We start from the raw sequence: 17,086 nt of genomic DNA on the forward strand, positions 1-17,086 counted from the left end.
AGGCGCAGAAACAGACCAGGAAGATGAGGCTCAGGGACAGTACGTGAGGTGCCTGGAGCTACAAAGGGAGGTGGGGACAATGCTGACAGTGGGTCTCAGGGTCTGGACCTCCCTAAGCCTTAGCCTCTACTAGATCAAGGATCTGGAAAGCCACCATTTCATCCCTAAAACAAGGTAACAGGAAGAGGGATTCAAACAGGCTGGACTGAGACTGTCCTCAGGAAACTGAAAGACAGGGATCTCTCATTTCACCAATAATCTATCCAGCCAGCCAGCCACTCATGCCCCCATCCATCCATCTCCCAATTCTCCCTCTCTACAATCATCCATCCATCCACCCACTTGATCATTCAACCCTTCATTCCAGAATCCAACTACCCCAACAACTATCAACCAACCAACCAATCATCCATCCAACCATCCAACTGACCATCTATCCATTAATCTCCCATTTTATTACTATCCCTCCATCTACCCGTTCATTTAAATACCATACATGCACGGTACCAACTCACCTTCATGGGAACACACCTCTGCCAGCTCATAGCAGCTTCATACCCACTTCTCCAACTACCCAAACATCCATACATCCCCCAGTCTTCTGTCCATCCCTCCATCCAGCCATCTCTTACACCTCCAACCACTTACCCATCCACTCCCTCATCCACTCATTCATCCATCCACATTCCTCCCGGCCTCTCTTCATCCACCATCCTCTCACCCTCCAAAACCCCACCTGTGCACCCTCCTCCTATCTGCCCACACATCCCATCATCATCCACACTCACAATCATGCATGCACCTATACGTGTCTACCACTCACTCACCCATCCATTCACTCCTTAACTCTACAAAGCGTAGGAAGCTCCAGGGAAAGATACAAAGGTGACAAAGATAATATCCTTTCCCTCAAAAAGCTTAACAGTGGAAGAGCCCTCTGCCCTTGAATCCCCCACCTTTGGGTCTTAGAATCATAGGATGTTAGCGTCACAAAGAATCTCCAAATTTCTATGACCGTCTAGACCAACATTATCCAATATAGCAGCCACAAGCCATATGTGGCTGCTGAACACTTAAAATGAGGCTAGGACAAATTGAGATGTGCTGTAAGTGTAAGATATGCATTAGATCTTGAAGATTTGGTGTAAAAAAATGCAAAATATCTCTTTAATAATTTTCAAAAATTGAATATACATTGGTTATATACATTAAATGATATTTAGAGATACATTGAAAAAAATAAAATATATTTTTTAAATTCGCTTTGCCTGTTTCTTCTTGCTTTTTTAATTTTAACTTTTTAAAATTATTTAAATTCAATTAGTTAACATGTAGTATATTGTTAGTTTTAGATGTAAGTTCAGTGATTCATCAGTTGCATATAACACCCAATGTTCATCACATCACATTCCCATAACCCAGTTACCCCATCCCCCCACCCACCTCCTCACCAGCAACCCTCAGTTTGTTTCCTAGAGTTAGTTAAGAGTCTCTTATGCCTTGTCTCCCTCTCTGGTTTCATCTTATTTTTCCCTCCCTTCCCCTACGGTGCTCTGTAATATGGCTGCTAGAAAATTTTATATAGCACATGTGGCTTACATTATATTTCTATTAGGCAGTACTGATCTAGAACAAACCCCTCAACTCAGAAGAACAAAGGGAGGCCAAGAGAGGGGAGTAACAAGCCTAAGGTGTCACCGTGAAAAACTGTTAGGGTCCCATCCAATCCCTGCCTCATGGCCCACATGGGCAGCCCCACCCCCAGCTGCCCCAGCAACTCACCTGGATTTCCGCTTGCAATAGACGAGGAGGTTGTCAAAGAGGAAGAAGGCCCTCTCCTGAATGTTGCCCGCAGAGATTTTTAACAAAGTCCCCTGTAGGAGGAGCTGAGTGCAGATGTCCGTGAGGTTGGAGCCCTGGGAGAGTGATAAGGGGAGCACGGAATGAGCCAGCAAATCCAGGAGAGAGCACTCGAGGATATCAGCTTCCTTCCCAGAAACAGAACCTATCATTGGCCCCCTCGTGCCCCAAAACCTAAATGCACCATGCAGGAAATCTGTCAGCAGACAGAAAATCCCAACAATCTGATCAATGGCTTCTGTCTGTTGAGCACACCTGAACAATGCCAGGAAGAGCACATGGAGATGCCCACTTCACAGAAGAGAGATCTGGCCTCAGGGCGGAGAAACCACCCAGCCCTAGTTGGCATCCACTTTTATTTTGCTTCAGTTTTTGTTTGGCATTTGGGGGTTTTTGTTTGTTTTGGTTTTTGCCTGTCCTTTCCTGATTTATGTCTTGACTTGTGATCATATCGCCCTAACCAGAACGCCACTTCCATAAGGACAGGAAGCATTATTAAGTATTATTAAGCATTCGCCAAGGTCTTCCAAGCACCTGTAGCCCTCTTGGGCATACAAGCAGGTGCTCAATAAATGCCTGCAGAGCAGGTAATAAGCACAGTGTGAACACCACCGGGGCAGGATTTTTAGAGCACTTACCCTAGCTACAGATACGGATACAGATGGAGACAATTCTCAAACTCTACATGGTCATCAATGCTAAGTGACAGGGGTGGTGGTGGCTACAATGTTAACTATACATAAACTTCACTGAACCTCCATGAGGTTCCGGGATGGGGGGAGATCAGGAACCAGGAGGACGGGACCACACAGGTCTGTCTGGAACTCAGGGAGGACCAAAGCAGGGCACAGAGCTCTCCAAGTGCTCAATGAAAGAAAGCTAGAAACATACCTGGGAGGGCACAGGATGCCAGCTAGCTGTAGTCCTCACCTGTGGCAGGAGTGGAGTTTAGTGGGCACCTAGCTATCCAACCACAGACTCTGCTTCCCAGCATCCCTTGTCAGTGTGGTCATGTGACTAAGTTATGGCCACTGTGGCCCATTTTTACAATATTCCCTTTTTTTTTTTTTAAACAAAATTCCCTTTAAAGAAAATAGCGTCCTCTCCTCTCCCTCCCTCCCCTCTTGTCACAAGCTGGAAGACAGCTGGACTGGTGGCACACACCATAGCAGGTGGTAGAGCAAGAAGTTGGAAGGAACCTGGGTCCAAAGGGAGCAGAGCTGCTCGGCCCCCAGCTTGCTCTGCTGCTGAGAAACCAACTTCTACCTCATTTATGCCATTCTCTCTCCTGTCAGCAGTCAACCACATCCTTGAACCCATACATCAGGATAAGGACCAGGCCCATCAATAAGTGGACAATGGGGTGCCCCTGACATTTAGGCCCAAGGGATACTACACAAAAGTGGGGTTCAGGGAGGCTCGTTTGACAGACCTGTAGATAAAAGGGGTAGGAGAATGAGATGTGATATTATCTTAGCCCAGAAATCAACTTGAGAAAGAGAGAGGGAGAAGTGTGTGTTCACAGAGTCTCCTTCCCCAAACATGCAACAACCAAACCAAAGGGGAGTTCATACCCCGATGACATATGCTGACTCAATTACTTCTGAGACCTAGTAAGGGGAACTGGTTCTAGAAACTCAGAAATCAGGCTTTCTGCTAACTACCCACTGCAGTCTTCCCTGCTCCATACCCACAGCCTGGCTGGGCACAGCAAACTCATCACTCAAAAATGCAGAGATCCCTCTGGGGCCCACCTGGAGTCCTGGGAAACCAATCTCCCTGTGATCAAGAGCTAGGTAGCCTAGGGCAGGAGCATGCACCCGTTTAACAGAAATCACAATATGGATGCCTGCATGCTGCAGGCAGGGATCTGACTCCACACACACAGCTACTAGCAAGGTAGCAAGCCCACTGCTCCATGGCTCAGGGCTCTTGTGACAAAGAGACCCCTGGGCCTCCAGTATCCTCACAAACAGGGTGAGCATGATGCTTGGGGTCATGAAGCTCTATCAGTGGCCTATGGGCCAGCTTGGGGCAGCTCCTGGAGATCACATGCCTCCCCATCTCACTCATGCCCACCCATCAGCCCTTCCAGCCTCTAAAGGGCTGCTTGTATGTGGATCTGGTACCTGGTCTGGCTGCAGGGCCTGGAACCCCGACATCACACAGGCCCACACCTGACCTCTCTGTCAACATCCAGGGACCCCAGAGAGCAGTGAACCCAGCCAGGGAAGCTGCCCCTCCACCTTGACCCAAGACCACCTAGCAAATACACTTGAAATGCCAAGGACACTTCAGGAAGATGCTCCTTCTACCTTAGCTGAGAAGCCCAGGTGGCCCTTGGACTCCCCAGAATCCTTGAACCTGGGTCAAGGTCAAGTCTGATGCTGAGGATCAGACACACAGGGAAGAGGCTGAGCACCAAGGTGTCCACCAGGCAGGACTGGAGACTTGGAGACAGTGTAGGCTCCATCCAACTGAAGCACTAACATGTGGAGAAGATGGGAAGAGCTTATCACGTGCCTGCTGCTATTCTAAGTATTTTGTATGAATCCAGTTCATCCTTACCACAACTCTCATTTTATAGGTGAAGAAACTGAGGCGCAGAGCAGGGAAGCAACGTGTTCAAGGTTACACAGCTGGTCAGTGAGCAAGCTGGGACTTAAACCCAGACAGGATGACCCCATTCCCTGACCCACCAACCTCCCTTAACCGGGGGGGGGGGGGGGGGTTCTTAGAAGGTAATTGACAACCAGAAGGGCTTTTTAATGAGACTACTCGTCTAGAGAGAGCAGGGGTCTCCGAAGGGGAGAGACCACAGCCCTTTGGAGCACAAGGCATCCCAAGAAGGGTAGAAGAACATATGACAACTTCTGTTTATGGTCTCTCTCTCTCTCTCTTTTAATAACAACTTTATGTTTCCTCACTCCTGTTGCCTTCTGTCCCTCTGAGGGTGAGTGGTCAATTGATGGTCTCTTAAACCAGCGTTTCAAGAGCCAGCGAGACAAGTGTGCTCTATTTCCTCCTTATTAAGAACATGCATTTCTTTTTATGACTGTGAGCTTCACACAAAAGTCCATGGGGCTTGCTTCCCAAGTGTCCCTGTGTGGGAGGGTCAGCCCACACCGGGTATGAGCTGTAGCTAAAGTTGCACGATGCTTTTTCATCTTAAAAAAAAAAAAAAAAAAGAAAAAAGAAAAAAACTTTGAGACTGAACTCCTGCTCTGCTGCCACAGCTCCTCCCGCCATTTATGGAGCGTTTACTCTGAGCCAGTGAAGCCAGCCACAGCGCTGCTGTGTTGAGTGTCATGCATGCGTCCCCTCCCAAATCCTCAAGTGACCCAAGAAGGGGGAATGCCATCATCCAGACTTTTCAGATGGAGAAACTAGAGGATAAGAACCCCTCCCTGCAAGGGATCCCTGGGTGGCTCAGAGGTTTGGCACCTGCCTTCCGCCCAGGGCATGGTCCTGGAGTCCCAGAATCGAGTCCCACATCGGGCTCCCTGCATGGAGCCTGCTTCTCCCTCTGCCTGTGTCTCTATCTCTCTCTCTCTGTCTCTTGTGAATAAATAAATAAAATCTTTAAAAAAAAAAAAAAAAAAAGAAGAAGAAGAACCCCTCCCTGCAAAGGGAGCCGGCTTGTCCACTCACTTCCACGGTATTGCAACATACTGCCATTTCCATGCGCTCGGTAAATTGGATTTATGGATTAATTTATCTGGTTTTAAGTAAACCAGTCTCTCGACTAAAAAGGACAAGCAGATTACAAAGGATGGGGGCAGGGAGGAAACCAGAGATTGGAGATCAAACATATGATGCACACCCAAGCACAGCAAGAAAGCAGCCAAGGAGAGACTCTCCCTCCTTCCTAAATGAGTCCCTTGCCAGCCATATTCCAAGAGCTAGATGGCAGCCCTCTAACTAGATTGGCGAGAGGTCAGATAGAAAGATCAGTAATTATCACAGGAAGATTATCAGAAGTAAGGATCTGCAACCACCCATTCACCACAGACTACACCCGAAATCACACTGTCCCCCGAGGCTGTAACTACAGAGAGCAAGAAGCCATTGCAAGTAGCTTCACTGTTACATGTGATTTTTTTCTAGCTACGACACATTATTTTTACAAGTCATCTTGGGGATCCAACTGCATTTAAGAACCTTTCTGGGGCACTTGGCAGGCTCAGTCAGTGGGGCATGTGACTCCTGATCTTGGGGTGTGAGTTCAAGCCCCACATCGGGTGTAGAGATTACTTTTTACAAAAACTGGGGCACCCAGGTGGCTCAGTGATTGAGCGTCTGCCTTTGGCTCAGGGCATGATACCGAGCTCCCCCGATCGAGTCTCACATTGGGCTCCTTGAGGGGAGCCTGCTTCTCTCTCTAGTGTCTGTCTCTCTTTGTGTCTCATGAGTAAACAAATAAAATCTTTAAAAAAAAAAAAAAAAAAGATACACTTAAAACAAAAAAACAAATACTTCTCCCTACTGCACAGAAAACTATTTTACTTTTTCCAAAGAGCATTCATACTGCAGTTTTCACTTTATCCTCAGAATGACACCAGGGGATACCTTCAAGAGACAGTGTTACTCACATTAGACAACCAAGGGCAAATGGAGGCCGAGAGAGCAGGACAACCTTGCGTGATGAAGGGCAGACTAAGTTATAGGGCTGGGCCTCCAAACCAAGTCCTGTCCCTCAGTTTCCCACCCCCCGTCCAGCGGGAGTTAATAACAGCCCCTCCCCTCAGTATTGGAAACATGTAACAGAGGCTCAGTAATTGCCAGAAAGTCTTGTTCTGGCTCCTGCATTTCCTATTGCACCTAGAAACAGGGCTCAAAATAAGGGCCGCTCTCAAATTGTAGATTTTTTTCAGGATCTAAAAGGGCCCCCAAAGACCCTTAGTTCTTATTTCCTCAGATCCTTCCCAGAAGCAGGCATCTAGAAATCACTTCTGCTCTGACTGCCAAATAGCTTGCTCAATCCTCCTCTTCACAGGGGCCCATGTGCGAAATATCTTTTTCAGCTGGTTTCCAGGAAACTCTCCGTGTCTCCCAGAAGAACTGCTCTGTCTTCCTTTTTTGAAAATAAATATTGAGTAACTTATGTCTCCTGCTCTCTTCACCTTGGCTGCCAGGAAGCTCAAAGCTCAAACGGGCTTAAACACATCCCCTACTCTCTTGGCAACTTAGATAAGGGTGTTCACCAAAAGTGGCCGTGTGGCCCAATGGTCAATGAGATGAAAGGAGAAGTAAGTCTCTTTGGGGCTCCCCGGAAAGGTTTTTCTTCACTGAGGAGAACTGCTCCTTCTCACTGCCCTGGCCATGCCCCTGTCTCCTCCTGTTTTGGAACACGTGATGCCTGGAGCTACTGTTCTCATGGAGCCAAGAGGGGAAGGCCAGGAGGACCACAAGAGACAAAATGGGAGCCCTGACATCTTGGGGCTGAAATGAGCCCTGAGACAACATACCCTAACCAGCATACTTGAGTACCTGACAATTTGCAGCCGCAGGAAATGGAAACTAAGCTACATAATATTTTAAGCAAAAAGAAATGAGGGGCTCGCTTAATCACTGGGTGGTCTAGGGGAGCCAGGAGTCTAAACCAGGGCTCCCCGAAAACCAACAGCACTGTATACCTGGCCCACCCACCAGAAAGCCACCGCCTCTGCCCCAACTGGGGAAAGGAAGGGTCGCACACCACCTGCCCGAGCTGACGCCACAGGAGAACACCCCCCGGGGCTGCAACCAGGCCCTCGGGAGCTGCTGCCTCACTGTCAGCTGCAAAGCCATCCCTTGCCTGCTAGACACACACCACCAACAACAAACAGATGGCCCACGCCCCCCGACACCCAGGAAGCCGGAACCTGGACCCTCTGCTAATGCTACCACAGAAAGCCAAACAGGACCATGGCTGCGCTCTGCAGCAAAAAACAGCACAAGGGTGGCTGGCCTCTGTCCCACCCACCATCCAAATCCCCAGCAGCTGGGTCTGAATTCGGCCAATCATACCCCAACCCTAAACTGCACGGGGAACTAGAAACACAGCTCTTCATTCTCTGGCTTCGGCAAGAGAGGAAGTCCCAGCAGGAGGAGGATGGTACGTGGCAAGCGCTAATCCACAGGACCCGCCTCCTCCCTGAAAACAGGCTCCTGTCTGCAGCCAAACTCTCAATCTCGCACTGATACAGGGTCACATTCAGGATTCCTGAACACAGGGAAAAGAAGTGGAAATCCCAAAAGTAGCAAGCGCCAGAAAACCCAAAGGGTCTAAGCAGATGATTCAGAGAAGAATCTAGGCGTCTTTCATCTTTGCTTTTGATCCTCTGTTCCAGCTGCATTTACTCTGATATTGGTTTTTTTATTTATTTATTTAGATTTTCCCATTTCCTTCAACAGATTTGTAGGAAATCTCTAATAATCTAAGGAAGACAGGGAGGCTTAAATGAATAAATGATGCACAATGGGAAGATTTCAAGAATCCCATACCCTCGTGAGCATGACAATAGTAATACAATAGCAACACCTACCATTTATGGAGTACCTACTGTGTGCCAGGAATACATGAGGAAACAGGAGGTTCAGAGAAGTGAAGACATTTGCCCAAAGTCACCCAGCAAGGGAGTGTCAAAGCCAGGATTCTGTCCTGGAGTAGACCCTTAAGTATCACAGTGGACTTGGCATCAAAAGCTCAAAGGCCTGTGGACACCAGGCAGGTACAGCAACATGTGAAGGAGAGAGACTGGGAGGGACGGGGGGTGGTGGGCAGTGAGGAACCGGAGGCTCTAGTGGCTGCTGTCCTGGAGACTGGAGGCCCAGTGCTACCGATTTTTCAAAAGAAACCTGAAATTTAGACTTATGTGGACTTAACTAGAAAATAACTAAATTTTTTTTTTTTTTTTACAGACACAAGGCCAAACAAAACACACACTGTGGGCTGAATCTGGTGTCCAGACCACAGTGCGCACCTGCAGCTGTGCATCCCCCGGGCCCCTGTCAAGCCCAGACATACCTCCCAGCCTTCGATGTGGGACTGCAGCTGCTCCAGTGCCTCTAGCTTCTCCATCTGCCGCTTGGTCTCGTTGATGTTAGAGCAGACGGTCTTCATGGCCTGCAGGGCACTCTGGACCGCAGGGTGGTCGGGGTGCTTGCCGGGAGTCCTCTTGGCTAGCTCCTAGGGGACAGAAGAGGACAGGAATGAGAGACATCAACCCAGAGGGAACCAGACACAGCACCTAGGCCACCCGGCCCCAAGCCAAATCCCAGCTCTGCTGCGTACAAACTGGGTGTCCTGGGGCTGGAGAATATCACTGATTCATTCATTCACTCATTCATTCAGTAAACATGCCCTGAGCACCTGCTTCATGGAACGGCAGTGTTCTAGGGCACAGGGACAAATCTGTCAACCAAACAGGGAAATTCCTCAGCTGGTGGGTGTGACATTCTAGTAAAGGAGATGGGCCAAAATCAGGAAAAATCACATAAATAACATAATGTCAGGCAGCAATAATACTTTGAAAGCAAATCTGAATGACAGGCTCTAGGCTCTAAGGTCTTGAGAAAGGGGGTGATCTTTCTTTTTATTTTAAAGATTTATTATTTGAGAGAGAAAGAGAGAGCACGAGCAAAGGGAAGGGGAGAAGCAGACTCCTGCTGAGCAGGGAACCTGACGTGGGGCTCAATCCTAGGACCTCAAGATCATGACCCGAGCCGAAGGCAGATGTTTAACCCACTGAGCCACCCAGGTGCCCCGGGAGGTGGTCTTTCAAATGGGGAGGTCAGGGAAGGCCTCCTGGAGGAGGTGACATCTGAACGGAGACTCTGGATAAAGCAAGGGAGGGAGTCCTGCAAAAACCTTGGCGAAGAGTGTGCCAGACTGAGTGTGCCAGCAGATACAAAGGTGGGAATGTATAAGGCATTGAACGAGGGACAGCCAGGAAGTGGCATGGTGGGGAGATAGTACCTGAGAAAGAAAAAGAGAGAGAAACAGACAGATCCGGAGGTCAGAGAGAAGGCCACAGATGCTGAGCCCACTCAGCCCCAGTCTTCATCTGTAGGGGAGGTACAAGAAACACCTCCACTCCCACAGGGGCCAGATGGACCGTGTAAAGTGGCCAGTCTGGGCCGGCCCTCCCCTAAGCCTTCCCCCAGGCCCTCCCACCCCTGCCACCAGCGCAGGCCTGGGCCGTGCTAAGGCCAAGCTCGTGTTGTCACCGAAGGGCTTTAGCCGCGTGGCAAGCATAATGAGAGAGAAACAGGAGGGAGAAACCGGCAGGACCTTAAGATTGCAGGGCAGATTTCCTAGCTGATGAGAGAAATTTCCTCGACCATCTGACCCAAACATGCCCAATGGTTCCAGTATCTCCCCAGTTCTCTGCCCCCCCGAAAATCACAGACGTGGCGCCATGACATGCCACATGCAGGTGCCAGGGCTGGCCCCGCCCCTCCGTAGCTAGGTGACCTTGGGCCAGTCGCCCTCCCAGCTGAAAAGGAGGGATAAGGAGGACCATGGTGAGGGGGAAAAGGGGGAGGATGGTGGCAGTGGTGAGCACCCGCTCGGCCCTTCCTCTGTGTTTGTGAGGGAGGATCCACTATTATCCTCTTCAACAGATAAGGAGGTTGAGACAGAGTCACCCAAGGCTCCCAGAAAGTCAAAGGAGGAGCTGGGCGTGAGCCTGGCCGTCTGGTTCTGTCCACGGTCACAGTGAATCCCAGGCTCCAGGACATCCGCGGGAAAGTTCCTACCTGGGAAGCACTGAGTCTCTGCTAGCCATCGTCCATCTGCTGTCTGACGACACGTGCTGGCTTTGACAGCGGGGACCATCTGCCACGCCAGGGTGTCGTTCTGAGCACTCCGGGCAGAAAACCAAGGCCAGGATGGTCCTCCTCCATCCACTTCATTTCTGCCCGGCCTGAAAATGAACAGCCTCTCCTCCGTGGGACACAGCCACACGGTCCTGAGGCCCAGATGTTCTGCAACCTCAGGACCCTGAGAGTTTACTGAGCACCTGCCACGCTCTGGGGCCACAGCAAAAGGGAAGCGAGGGATGGGGACGTGGAGCCTGGGCTCTGGCAGAAGGGGCTCCCACAGGGGAACAGGACCTGACAACAGCCCCGGGGTGGGGGTGGGGTGGGGGTGGATGCCACCCAGATCCACCAGCCAAGGGAAAGGAGGGTGTGATCCGCAGCTTTGACAAAAGGAGGTGCAAGCAGGCTCCCCAACCGAGGCAGCGCCCGAGGCCACTGCCGCTCACCACACAGGAAAGAAGCTGAACGTGCGCTGGGTGTCAGAGCAGCTGCGGGCAAGGTGTCAGTGCTCAGCCCGACAGGCAGGATGGAGGTGGGCGCTGCGGCCGGGGAGTGCGGCGACGGGGGCACACCGGGAGAACTCTGACTTCCTGTGCCTTCACGGCAAGATGCTGACAACCAATGCCAGATCCCTGGCAGATAAGGAGCTCATTTCATAACATCAGAGTCAGAGAAGAACTCCAAAGGAATGAACCAAAGCATCCAGTAGAAAATGGGCAAATGATAAGAAGGGGCAACTCTCATGCAAAGAACCCCTCCCACCCTCCCCCACCACCCTCTCCTCCTTGGACCCCACCCCCACTCCCTCCCCACTCAGAGTCCACACACAGCCAGACGTTGTCGGAACAAGATGAGGCCCTGTTCCTCTCCTGCTCAGAACCTTCCTGAGGCACCCACAACACTCAGAGGACAAAGACCCCACAACGGCCCACAAGGCCCTGCCTATCTGGCCCCACCACCTCTCTGACCTCACTCCCGCACTCTCGCCCTCAGACCCTCCTCTGGCCACTTCACTGTTTCTCAGGCATAGCCCTACCCCAGGGCCTTTGCACTGGCTGTTCCCTCTACTTGGCCGACTCTTCCCCCAGGTTCCCATACGGCCCCCCTCCTCACCTCCTCCAGGTCTTTGCTCAAAATGCCAACTTCTCAGTCCATCACTCCTGGCCTTTACCAACCCTCTTCGTCTGAGATATTTTTCCTCCACGGTACCTATGCCAACTCTACAAGTATATCCGTTTCCTATTCGTCCACCAATTGTCTGTCTCTCCCGGCAGAACCCCAGTCCCATGGAGGTAGGGCTCTGGGCCATTTTGTTCACTTTGTATCTCCAGCACCTAGGACAACGCCTTCCACAAAACAGCTGCTCAATAGTTGGGGAGTAACCGAATGGCCTCCAAAACCCCTGACACTGCAGCACCAACCGTAGCTCTCTCCTGGAGGGAATCAGGAAGACTCGAGGGATTTGTGAAGAAGAGAACATTCTCACTATGGGATGCGCTGCTTTCCAGTGCTGCATGTCCCAAATCTGGGGACACCACTCCCAGCCATCCCCTCGCACCAAGAATTGATGCCAACAGCTCCTCAGGGATGGACCCTGTCCGTCCGCAGGAGCACCACACCCCCAGTGGCCAGGGAGACAGAAGTAACAACTGAATGACGAGGTCTTCACCTGAGTGTGGGCGACAGCTGCATCACCCGCAGACAGATGTAGGAGGTGCAGGGCACGTCGAAGACTCTGCAGGGCCCAAAGGCTGAACCCCAAGTGGCCATTCTGCAAAAAGCATCCCTGACACAAACCCACTAGAGCAGCAGTCCCCAGCAGACGGCTCCCAGGACATGCCCCATTTGGCCCCAGGATCTTTGATAAGTTATGAACCAAGCAGACATTTGGAAATCAGGAGCTTTCACTTAAAAGTCCCCAATTTCTAGATCTAGAAATAGCTGGCAACACTAGGGTGGCATTTCCATAGTCATTCAGTGGTAACTGGGCAGGAGCGATGGGCACCTACTATGTGCCAGGCACTGTTATGGGCACTGGAGGAACAGCAACAAGCGGAACAGGCCCAAGCCCCTGCCCTAGCCAAGCTGACATCCTAACGAGGATTCAGAAAATCAATCTGTACACCACGAGTTACAGGACAGAATGTGAGTGAGGGAAAGGGGTTGTGAAGAAAAATAACAGGGTGCGGGGACCGACTATGGCAGAGGCATTTCTGCTATAACTGGGTTGGTCAGGCAAGGCCTCTCTGAGGAAAGGACAACGAGCAACAGAGGCCTGACAAGATCAGAGAGTAAGCCTCAGGTTATCTACAGTAATGATGTCTCAAAAGAAAGAGCAAGTGCAAAGGTCCTGGGGCAGGAACCTGTTTGTTGTGTTCAGAGGATGGCAAGGAGACAAGGGTGGCTGGAGCAGAGGCGAGGGGTGATCAGAGGAGAAGCAGCAGAGGAGATCAGAAAGAAACAACTATGTGGCACCTTCTAGGTGACAGTGATGAAGAATCTGGATTTCGATCTGAGTGAGAGCGAGCTGCCGGAAGGTTCTAAGTGAAGAAGTGCCTGAACTGGCTTAGGATTAGCTGCTGAGTTGAAAAGAGACTGCGAAGGACACGGCAGAGGCAGGAAGACCCAGTGGGGGCTGTGGCAGGGACCCGGGAGCAAAGCGGAGTGAAGCAGCTACAAGGTCTAGACATGGGATAGACTCCAAAGGCAGAGCCAACAGGACCTCCTGAGAGACTGGATGGAGGGTGAGCCAGAGGCAGCTTGGGTCTGGCTTGAGCAACCAGAAAGGACAGGCCATTTATGGAAACGGGGACAAAGGGGCGGCGGGGAGAGGAGCCCAGTCTAGGGAAAGGGGAGGGCCAAGCATCTGGTTTTGGACATGTTAGGTAGGAGAGGCCCGTCTGACATCCCAGTGGGGAGGCTGAGTGCACAGGAGAACAAGTCTCCAGCTTGGGAGCCAGGTCCAGGTTGCAGGTTGGACACAGAGATGGGGTTTAAAGTCATGGGAATGCCCACAAAAAAATGCCCACACTCATGTTCATAGCAGCATTATTCATAATAGCCAGAAAGTGGAAAGAACCCAAAGGTCCGTCAAGCAATGAACAGATAAACAAAATGTGGTTCCCTACGACGGAGTAGTATTCATCCATAAAAAGGAATGAAGCTCTGATCTGCACTGCAACTGAGGATGAGCCTGGAAAGCACTGTGCTAAATGAAAGAGGCCAGATATGAAAGGTTACATATCATATGATCCCATCCATGTGGAAGGTCCTGGACAGGCAAATCCCAGAGACAGGAAGTGGCTGAGTGGTTGCCAGGGGCTGGGGCAGGAGGGAAAAGCCCCAGTGACTACTGATGGGTCTGGAGTTTCTCTTGACAGTGAGGAAAATTCTCTAAAATTACGAGGATGAAGGTTCCACGATGTTTGAACATATATATACATAATTTTTTTTTAAAGGCCACAAGGTGGATGGAGCAAGTCTAGAGAGAGAACCTCCTATGCTGAGGTCCAGACGTGGAACCAGCGAAGGAGACTGCAGGGAAGGGACCAAGGATGTAGGAAGCAAAGGAGAAACAGAGGGGCTGGAGTGGACAGATGCGCCCGTCCAATCTGCCCCCCACCTGCCTCGTCCCACTTCCGTTAGGTACCAGGCCCTCATGGGGCCCAGTATGACCAGAGCCTAAAGGGGCAGGGGCTGTCACGTGTGCCACTGCATGTCCTGAGCCGCGCCAACCGCTAGTGCGCAGCAAGTGGCCCAAAGAGATCTGTGCATCACCAAGAAGCAACCCAAAGGGACCGTGACAGCCAGCCTCCCCTCAGGCACTTGTCACTGGAGCACCAGCGGCATTACCCCAAACCTGAATCATTTCCCTGGAAACGCTGATGGAAAACTCAACAAAGCCTAAAAATGCCAACTGTCTATCCTGAGCCTGGGCCGAAGGCTGAGATAGAATGTTCCAGCTATTCTTAGGCAATGTTCAAGTTCAGCTTTTTGGGGCCATTCCCAATGAGGCTTTCATTCTTGCCTCTTCTCTCTTCCCACCCGGGCCCCTTGACCCTGTTCGCCTACTGGATTCGGAGTTCAGCTCCAACAGGGGGATCAGAGGGCCATGGGGACATCTGCGAGGGCAGCAGAGCTGCAGGGGCCGGGGTCGGGGAGGCCTGAGGGTTTGGGCTCATGGTATCGTCTTTTCAAATTGTCTGGAAAATGTGACAGGAAGGAGGAACCCAGGAGGGGCACAAAGAGTCGCCCTCGGCTCCAGCTGTGCTCTGATGCGAATGTTCCAGCTGTGGGTGCCAAAGGCCAGGACACGGAGCAAGCCCGTCAGGCGGGGAGCATGGCACGTCCCCACAGGAATCCAAGGCCCTTCTGGCTGGTCCCCCCGGTGCTATCTGAGCTCCCGATAAACACAGCTGGAGACTGAGGAAACCGGGCGAGTAAACAGCCATTTGGTCAGGAGAGCAAACCCACAGCCTGGCTTCGTCACTGTTTCCTGTGGGCAGTTCCTCTCCCACTGGTTGCCGGCCAGTTCTGTTCTTCTCTGTCTGTTCTCCTGGGAATCCAGAGCCCACAAGTCCCACCAGGCCGAACTGTGGCCCCCCGAACTGTGGGACTGACCCACCCACACACGTGCGCCCAGGTCCAGCTCCACAAGCTGTTAAAACATGTTATGGAAACTGCCACTCCAAGCACCTGCTGAGACTCCGGGCTTTTCCAAGCTCCAGAAACCAAAGGGTTAACACCTGGGGAGGTATGGCTGGATTGTGAACCTAGAGCTGGCATTTCTTCTAATGGATCAAATGTTCAAGGTGTGAAAACCCAGGAAAGAAAGAGCAGCCACTGAGCCACAAAACACAAGACCACTGACCTTCCCAGACCCCCACCTAAGGAACTGAGGAGGTCAGCATCCCGAAAACCCAAGGACTTTGGCAGCTTGACTCCCCAAAGTGCTTACCTGGCAGCAGAGCCTAATGGTCAGAGGGTGGGCCTCTGGAATGGGCTCAAATCAGGGCTCCTACTACTTAACCTAACATGTGGCTGTAAACAGGCCACTTCATCTGTGCCTCGGTCTCTCCAACAGGGCTAATCACAGTGCCTCCCTCATCCAGTTGTTCTAAGAATTAAGCGAATAAATGTTCAATCATCGTAACAACCCTATCTGTAATCATACAAACCCCATGCCACAGATGAGAAACTGAGGCAGATGGAAGTGACCCGCCCAAGGTCAGGTAGCTAGTAAATGGCAAGGCCAGAATTCAAACTCAAGCAGCCTCTGGCTGCGGAGCCTGGCTCTCATCCAGGGATCAGCAGACTTTTTCTGTAAACAGCCAAATAATAAATATTTTAGGTTCTGGTGGCTACATCCGGTCTCTGTCACATACTCTTCCTTGTTTGTTTTTTGGGATTTCTTCTTTTTTTCTTTAAACAATGCTTTAAAAAATGTAAACATCATTCATAGCTCATGTGTCGTGCAAAAACAGGCCATGGGCTAGATCTATCTGGCTCATGGGCCACGGTGTTGCCAACTCCTGCCCTAAACCACTACAGAAGACTACCTCTTAAATGCTAATTACCAGTTCAGGTTTGGAAAACACCCCAAAACACATCAAATGAAGCACTTTGGTAAGTCTAATTTGATCCACAGGCCACCAGTTCTACCAAGCAAGTTCTACCAGGAGCTTCTTCTGCACCCAGGTGAAGAGCTAGCTACACACAGCATTTCAAACACGTGTCTGGGGGTCAAAGAACCACCACAGACAGTCCTTTTGAGACCCCAGGGACAGACAAACAGTAGCAGGCCAGAGGAGGTGCAGAGAGAACTTTGTCCCACTGACCACGGCTGCACACATTAGAGGCCTGTGTCCACAGATAGAGCTGATGGCCCCAGAGAGGGTCTGGTCCAGCTCACAGACCCAAGGGTCACCCACCCTGTCCAATAAAGTCAAGCTCAAGAATGCCCTAGTAATCCTCCCCTCTCCTCTGCCTTCCAGGTCACGGAACAAGGATGCGTGTGGCCCCAGTGACAGGTGCATGATTGAGGCACCACCAGCCAAATTAATCCACCAGCAGGGACCCCAAAGAACAGCTGTCAGATGCAAGGCCTTCAGGATGGAGCCAGGGCAGGCTTGGGCCAATAGCCACCATTTCCAAGCACTGAAAACCCTGGGTGTAGAGCGGAAAATGGTGGCAGAGCCATCCACCCAGCTGGGGATCTGCCCCGAGGCCAACTCTGAAGCTGAGAATTGAGACTTCTGGGGTCGCCGCACAAGCAGCAAATCTTCCCCTGGTCTGGCCTACCGAGATGAAATCAAAGATGAAGACAGCAGGTGTGTGGACCACTCAGCAGGCCCAACCTCTTCCATAAATAGCCAGATTGTGATGAGGAGGTCCTGCATCCTCCACCCATGGGCTCTTGGCC

The 17,086-nt window shown here is 51.1% G+C and overlaps 1 protein-coding gene across 1 annotated transcript in view; it reads right to left on the reverse strand.

Annotated features, from left to right (window-relative positions):
• PREX1 (phosphatidylinositol-3,4,5-trisphosphate dependent Rac exchange factor 1) overlaps positions 1-17,086 on the reverse strand; it is a 179,402-nt gene that overhangs the window by 67,149 nt on the left and 95,167 nt on the right. Inside the window, 2 exon segments of the mRNA XM_038572997.1 lie at positions 1,783-1,916; positions 8,870-9,031. Of these exon segments, the coding sequence (XP_038428925.1) occupies positions 1,783-1,916; positions 8,870-9,031 (296 nt within the window).

The sequence above is a fragment of the Canis lupus genome, chromosome 24 (genome assembly GCF_011100685.1).
Source record: "Canis lupus familiaris isolate Mischka breed German Shepherd chromosome 24, alternate assembly UU_Cfam_GSD_1.0, whole genome shotgun sequence".
Classification (NCBI taxonomy): Eukaryota; Metazoa; Chordata; class Mammalia; order Carnivora; family Canidae; genus Canis; species Canis lupus.